The following is a 7,549-nucleotide window of genomic DNA, read 5'->3' as shown; positions in this document are numbered from 1 at the left end:
CTCTGTTCTCTGGGCTCCCTACTCTTCTTTTCTCCAGTCCCTGGACTAAACAATTTAGGAAACAGAGGCTGGGGTGGGAGGGAGTGGGATCTCTGTTCTGTAGGTTAAAGAACAAGATTTCCCTGAACGTAGCCACAGGATCTCCTGGGACCTCTGTGTGGCTGAGGTGGTGGTGGTAGAAGGGGGCCCAGGGCTAAAGGGCTTGCTTTTCTTTCTGACTCTCAGCCTCTGTGGGCACAGGTTGGAGTGGGTGCAGAACAAGCGGTCTGGCAAGGGTTGCCCTGCATGTGCGTAGCCAAGTCTGGTGGAGGTGTGCACGGAGGCAAGAGAGGAGTCCAGAGGTGTGGAAGGGCTTTATTGGGGCTGCTCCGAGCCCCTCACAGTGTTACAGTAACCCACTGTTCTCACTGTTGCCTTTGCTCTTCGGGGACTTGCGAGGGAAGGCAGGAGGACCTTCCTGGGAGAGAAAAGGCCCCTCTTTGGGGCTGTGACCAGGTGGTGGGAGAACTAGAAAATTCAACATGAGCAGGGCTCGCTGGGGGCTGGAAGTGGACGGAGCTGCCTCCCAAGGGTGGAGGTCACAGAGCACAGGCTTTGTGAGGGGAGGTGGGTGCAGGAGGCACCTAGAGTCAGGAAGAGCGGATGGGTGGTGTTTCCTGGGCACTGAATGTGTGTACCAGCCAGGGTACGAGGGCCAGGACCAGGCATGGCCAGAGGGTGTACTTGAGGAAATTGAAGATGTAGAAAAGGCTGATCTGAGGTGGGTAGCCCAGCCAGTTCAGAGGGCCCAGCAGCCCCATGGCCAGCACAAGGCAGGCTAGTTTCTGGCCATATCCCAGGTGTGCCCGCCGTACCTGGGCATAGCAGGGAGAGTGCAGAGCGATGCCCAGACCCAGGGCAGCCCCTGAGTCACGACTCAGGGAGGCAAAAGGTCGGCTGTCCAAGTGCACCCACTCGGGCCGCTCACACCACTTAGAGGCTAGGTTGATGGACCTGTGGAGAGCAAGAGTCTTTGCCAGGAGAGGTAGTCCCCTGGGACCCAGAGGGCTGATGGCTTTCTATCCCTTTAGGGTCTACCGCCATGTTCAGGAGACTGTATGTGAACTAGTAATGTGTCCCTATTGAACAACAGCGAACCAGAGAGCCACCAGGCCAGATATAGGGGAGGCAGGACAGGCCCCTACTTCCCCAAGCTTCAAAGCAGAACTTACCATGAAAGATCCAGGCCCAGTGTAAAGAGGGCCCAATAGATGAGGCTGGCACCCAGCAAGAGGGCCAGCGAGGTCAATCCATAGAAACTTAGCTCCCGCTCCATGGGCACCTGGGGGGTCATCAGCCAGCCCAGGACAGCACCTAGGGAAGCAGGGTGACAGCAGCTTCAAGGAGTTTGGGGATATGACCCTCACCCCAAACAGCAGGGTAGTTTGTCAGAAGGGGAACTTGGGGTTGGCCGTACAATGGGAAGATCGTACACTGGTCCTCCCACTGTCAATGGCACCCTCTGGGTCCACCCCGTTGCCCCAGTTGCTCACCAGTTATTAAGCCAGCCAACACCTGGTGAGGGAAATGTGCTAAGAGGAAGACCCGAGATAAGCCGACCGCCAGCAGGAAGGTGCAATAAGCCAAGCTAGGAATCACCCTCACCCAGCGGCTAAAAAGAAGAGAAGCAGATGGTTCACGAGATGTCTGTGCACTGCTGGGCTTCCCTGAGCACCCAGGCACTTGGACCAAATAACCTGGGGTCCCCAGAACTCCGGCTCTCAGGCCACCCTGCTGCAGGGCTTTTGGGTCCAGGGTACCATCACCCCACCCCCACTGGTGGGCGATGCCAAGGTGTACCTGTGGGCCCGAGTGGCCATCTGGGAAGAGATGGCTGTCATTATGGGCCAGAGGGCTGCTCCTGTGATCATACAGTGTCCAGAAGGGCTGCCTGCCGGGGGATTCAGAAACTCAGTTCGTGGTGGGAGCTGAGTTTGGTGGGAGCCCAGGTGCACCTGGTGATAGCTCAACACAGCTGCCTCCCTGTGGCCACGAGAGAGCCTTCCTCCAGCACTGGCCATAGCTCCCTCTGCCCTGAAGCCTCCCCACCCCCCCACCCAGCCTGCAGTCACTGCTGTCAGACTTCTGCCTTGACAACTTGGCTCTAGTCAATACAAGGTGAGTAACTGGCACACTGGCATGGGCGTTTTTCTCCTACGTTTCTTCCCTGGGTTTCTTTCTCTGGTCCAGTAACTGGGAGACTAGGCCTCTGATGATTAGGTGGTCCCAGCTGAAAAGTACTACTGAACACTCACCAAACGCTAACCACATTGGGCAAAGGAAGTTTGGGGCTTCTCACCTGGGCCAGTTTCACAAGAAGAGGGGAACTGGTGAACCTGGGCTGGAGCCTGGCTATAGTACCCAGACTCATGGACCCACCAAAAGGGCCTGTCTCCAAAGAGAAACCTAGAAGAGAGCAGATGCCATTATATATACATACATACATACATACACACACAAAGGCCAGGGGAATGGGGGTGAGGCAGATGGACACCTGGAATACTCTGAAGGGCTTATAGGGTGGAGTCAGAGAGGACATCTGATTCTGGGTCACTGCCTTGCCACGGTTTTTTATCTTGGAACAGGAGAAAGTGTGCATTTTTTTAAAAAGTGATAAGGAGGCAAGAGATTGTGGTGTGTGTGGGCATGCTCTGAGATGCTCAAAAGTCCCATCCTTATGCCTCCCACTGCAAGGCCAGCTCTGCTCTTGTCATTTACAGAGAGCCCGGGACCTGACTCTCCCTCTCCTTCCCAGACCCTCACTCTGCTGCTTCTCTTTTCTCTATTTCCAAAATTCCAGCCTCAGTTACTTAGGAAAGTCTCTCATGTTTGAAAATGGTAGTGGGGGCGGGGCTTCCCTGGTGGTCCAGGGGCTAAGACTCTACACACCCAATGCAGGGGGTCCAGGTATGATCCCTGGTTAGGGAACTAGAATCCCCTTGCTGCAACTAACAATGTGCGTGCTGCAACTAAAGATACTATGTGCTACAACTAGGACCTGACACAGCCAACTAATAAATAAAACAAATATAAGAAAAGGGGGAGGGACTTCCCTGGTGGTCCGCCTTCTAACACAGGGGATATGGGTCTGATCCCTGGTTGGGGAATTAAGATCCCACATGCTGCAGGGCAACTAAGCCCATGTGCTGCAGTGACGGAACCCACACGCCGCAGCAAGAGAAGCCTGAGCATCCCCCAAGGAGAAGCCCATGTGCCTTAGCTAGAGAAAGCCCATGCACCACAATTAAGAGCCCCCACGCCACAGTGAAGACCCAGTGTGGCCAAAATAATAAATAAATAAAGTCCTTCTATTAAAAACAAAACAAAACAAAACGGAGGCGGGGAATGCACAGGGAAGCTGAGGGAGAATAAAGAAGACAAAACAGTTTAAAATCCCCTGGCTTAGCTAGGTGCTTCGCTGGACCCTGGAAAACACACAGCAGACTAACAGGCTGCTGTGGCCAGAAAGAGAAAAGGTTGGGAGAACAGCAGAGATGCTGACCAGGAAGCCAAGGGCTGGGACAGGGACCTGCCTCTCCCCGCCAAAAACTGAGCCTGGTTCACACACCAGATACTCAACATATACTTAGGAAATGAATAGGGGCTTTGCCATGTGGGAATCAATGGTCTTAGGGGAACAGGACGAGAAGGGAAGGCTGATACAGACTCCGAGGGAGAACAGCACAAAGCAAAGGGCAACTCAGTAGGAAGGAAATGATTAGACAACTGCTTTACCGTTTATAGTAGGGATGAAGCCCTGGTAGAGAGAAGTGGAAGGGAAGGTATTTGGTTTTTCAGCAAGTCATTCTAGCCCATTCAAGTGCCTCCTATGAAACCCCCTTCCCTCCCCCAGGCTGGCAATATGGCAATAGATGGTGAGGTGAGGAGAGGTGCAGTTGCACGCCCAGTGGGAAGTATAGCTCCCTTCTGCACCCAAGAGAACAGGTGGCGCAAAGAGATAAGCCCCAAGGGCCCTACCCACTTGCCTGAGTCTGTGTCAGAGCCTACTAGTGAATGAACGTGAAAAGCAAGAAGAGAAAGTGTTCCCTAAAAGGCAAAGCTTTAGCCCCAGTGCTTTTTGAAATTTACTGTGCACATGAACCACTTGGGGTCCTTGCTAAAATGTAAATAATGATTCAGGAGCTCCCACCTGGAGCCTGAGATTCTGCATTTCTGGCAAGCTTTCAAATGCTCCTTATGTTGATGGCCATGGCCCGGTGACCACACCTTAACTTGGAAGCCTCTTCTGTCCTGAAAAGCCAGTGTTGAAGCCTGACACAAAGCAAGCTTCTTAAAAACTCTATCAAATAAATGAATGAAGAAATGAATCAAAGAGTGAGTTGAGAAGCAGGACCTTCTGCTACTTAAGTCATCATTGATGTTTTTAAAAAATACAGATTCCCAGGCTCTCCCCTGGAGTTTCAGAATCAGTATGTCGGGGGTGGGATGGGATATTTGCATTTTAAACACGCCCCCTTAAGTGATTTAGCTGATCAGGCCCGTTAAACACTAGTCTAATGATTAGGATGGGGACTCTGAGGTCTGAGTTCAAGATGGACAAAGATGCTCAAAGAGGAAAAGTCAGTGGCCATGGGGTAGGGGTGGGGAGGTCTTAAGTTTTCCTGGGGGTGGGGGTAGGGGGGAGCCAGGCCTTTGAGGCAGTTTCTGAGAAGAATCAGGGTCTGCACAAGGCTCAGGGCCCTTGGGGGTGGGGGGCCAGGCCGCCGGAGGGCTTCGCTGTCTCACCACTTGAAGACGAGGTTGAGCCATTCGGTGATGAGGCTGATCCAGAGCACCGCAATGCCCACCCGGCGAGACGCATAGTAGGCCGCGGGGAAGTAGAACAGAAAGAGGCTCTTGGGGTCGCCCAGAAAGGTGACCCAGAGCCACACGTTCTCCAACCAGGGCAGCTGGTTCTGCAGCGCCTCGGCCATCGCGATGCCCGCGCCCAGCGTGGACTCCATGGCGACTCCCGGGCTGGTGTGGCCAGGGTTTGATGCAGGGCGGAAGCCGAGGAGTCCAGGCGACGAGTAAACTGCTACTCACTGCCCTCCAGAGCCCACCCTTAGGAACCGAGGCCCCGCCCCCTGGCGGGGACCAGTGAAAACCCCGCCCTCGACCCCGCCCCTCGCAGCCCTAGGTTCGCGCGAGCCGGGCCTCCAGCCGGTACCGTTTCCTCCTGCGCTGTTCCCAGCCCTTCCTCTCTACTGGGCAGCGTAGGGGACAAATCTTTGCGAAGGCGTTTCCGCAGAGCCCCACGTGGCTGCTATTGCCGGCACGTGGACGTAGGGCGTAGAGGCGGCTCTTGCTGCTCTTCCGGGTCATGGGACAGACTAACCTGAGGATCGGCGGTGTGTCCAGGGTCCTTACTTTGCTGCTGTGAAGACGGACATGTAATATCCAGAGCTAGGGTTCCTTCCGGACCAGACTTTTCTCCTCCAGTACCGCTACCTTCCAAAGACATTGGAGATGTCTTGGAGAGAAGGGTAGAGACAACCCTTGCTCCGGGAAGCCAAGCATCCCCGGTCAGCGCTGAAGTGGGACCCTTAATTTGCACACGCAGGTGGCTAAGCCGGCCCGCCAGTCCAAGACTTTCCTGCTTGAATTCATCCGTTGTTGATTTGGTGGCCGACAGATCAGCCTCTTGCTTTTGAGGGGTCGGTCGTTCCTAAAGGCTTGAGAGTTCTTACACGTAGCATAGACTTATGTCACACTTCCTCCCAGTTCTAAGCTCGCCTTGCCCCTCTCCTTTCGTCATCCTGTCATCTTGCCTTCCAAAACCCCTCTGGGGAGGTAAACCTTGAGATAGCTAGGATGGTGAGGGAGGAGAAGGAGCACACACCTACGACAAAAATTAGAATAATCCTCTGGAGGAACACACACAGGAAACGGAAATCTCAGCTAGTCTAGGTGAGGTCTTACCTAGAGGCAGAGTTGAGGTGGGGGAGATTGTTGAAGTGGTTGCTTCCCTACCTCAAGCAACTTTATTCTTCATGAGTTCTTTGAGAGGTGAAAGTAAGGATATAACTCTGGGTTCTAATTGGAAAGAGATTAATTTCACTAATTAAAAACTTATGGGGAAGGGAATCTGGATTCGTATTTCATTCCCTTGCTAAATGTTTTTCAATTGCCCCAAGGAAAAAATTCACATTTTCTAAGTCTTTTGAAAGTTTGCTTGTGCTCAAGCTAAGATAGCCTTTATCAGTCCAGTCCCACACTCAGTTTAATGATATACTTCTAAGCTACTTTATGCTCCCTGGAATCACCAAGCTCTTTCCTTTTATGGGTCCTGGCATCTGCAGTTCCCTCTTGCTGGTACCTGGCCAATCTCCCTGCTTGTCCATCAGGTCTCAGATTTTTCACTTCTTCCAGAAAGCTTTTCCTAACAGTGCCTGGCTCTGTGCCTGAGAACCTATAATCACAATGTTACATGAAAAGTTGAGTGGCAGTTACATATGACTTGTTATGGGGGAGACATGAAACTTCTCTGAAATAAGCTCAAATATACTTATTTCTGTTACAATGATTGTAGTAATATGAAGTTGATGTCCCTTGCAAGGAATGAAAACACTTTTGAAATTTGTTTATGTTAAATAGTGCCAGGACTGGTCCTTTGCCATCTTCTCTGCCTGTTGTTACATGAGGCTCTAGAATTTCTATAGTGGAGGGGTAGTTGGGTTAGGGGTGGCGACTGTTGATATTAGGGTTGAAAATACATCTGCATCATACTTACATGTTAAGAAAACTGTTTTGTATATTAGATAGTCGTTGATGGGGGAGGGGGGCAAAACTCTTGCCCCAAGGCTTCCTTTGACACTACCACTGCTCCTCCTTCTGGCTCTGGAGAGGTGATGGGGAAGCATCTTGAGTTTCAACGGTAATGGGTGATCCTGGAGAAACTACCACGTAGTAACTACATGTCATGCATTTGTACACATTATTTCATTATCTTCCACTCCTAACTACTATGTGAAGTGTTACCTAATACAGCATAAAAGTTAATAGCACCATTTTTGGAAACAGACTGAATCCTTGCTAGTTGTGCAACCCTGGCAAAGTTTAGTCTAAGACTTAGTTTCTTCATCTGTAAAATGAGGATATCGATTCCTACATCGAAGGGTTGTTGGATACTCAATAGATAGTACAGAAGGAATAAACAGAATCAGGCTTAGTAGTTTGCTCAAGGTCATGTAACTCAGTGGAATTCCGATTCTGGTTTAGCTAATTCTGTAGCCAGTGTCCTTTCCACTACCACTTTGTAATTAGGTTGTAATCGTTTTGGGCAAGTTGCGTTTAGTCTTCTGAACCTCGGATTCCTCATATGTAAAAGAGTTCATTCATTAAACTCGTGTCAAGGTGTGTACATTAACGGAGACTGCAGTTCTCTCCTGTCTCCCCTTTTCATTCCACATAGGTCATTTATCTTTAACTTCTAAAATGGACCTTGCAAGCACTTTACTAAGCGGGCGCAGTTGCACAAACATAATTATTCAGATCCCTCTTTTATTTC

At 51.2% G+C, this 7,549-nt stretch overlaps 1 protein-coding gene across 1 annotated transcript; it reads right to left on the bottom strand.

Annotated features, from left to right (window-relative positions):
• Positions 1-334: 334 nt before the first annotated feature.
• Positions 335-5,109, bottom strand: G6PC3 (glucose-6-phosphatase catalytic subunit 3). Its single transcript, XM_052658471.1, has 6 exons — positions 4,786-5,109; positions 2,339-2,445; positions 1,840-1,930; positions 1,533-1,651; positions 1,212-1,353; positions 335-993 (listed from the first exon to the last, which is right to left on the bottom strand). The coding sequence occupies exons 1-6, from the start codon at positions 5,001-5,003 to the stop codon at positions 630-632; spliced, it is 1,041 nt and encodes a 346-aa protein (XP_052514431.1). The 5' UTR covers positions 5,004-5,109; the 3' UTR covers positions 335-629.
• Between the last annotated feature and the right edge of the window lie 2,440 nt (positions 5,110-7,549).

Source organism: Budorcas taxicolor, chromosome 19, assembly GCF_023091745.1.
Source record: "Budorcas taxicolor isolate Tak-1 chromosome 19, Takin1.1, whole genome shotgun sequence".
In the NCBI taxonomy this organism is placed as follows: Eukaryota; Metazoa; Chordata; class Mammalia; order Artiodactyla; family Bovidae; genus Budorcas; species Budorcas taxicolor.
This window is presented reverse-complemented; position numbering and strand designations above follow the sequence as displayed.

What these genes read in the sequence shown, in the direction of transcription:
- G6PC3 (XM_052658471.1), bottom strand. Translation starts at nt 5,003, where the DNA reads ATGGAGTCCACGCTGGGCGCGGGCATCGCGATGGCCGAGGCGCTGCAG. An exon ending in CTCAACCTCGTCTTCAAGTG is followed by an intron (nt 2,446 to 4,785) that starts GTGAGACAGCGA and finishes GCTCTCTTCTAG; the next exon opens with GTTTCTCTTTGGAGACAGGC. An exon ending in ATGGCCACTCGGGCCCACAG is followed by an intron (nt 1,652 to 1,839) that starts GTACACCTTGGC and finishes TCTTCTTTTTAG; the next exon opens with CCGCTGGGTGAGGGTGATTC.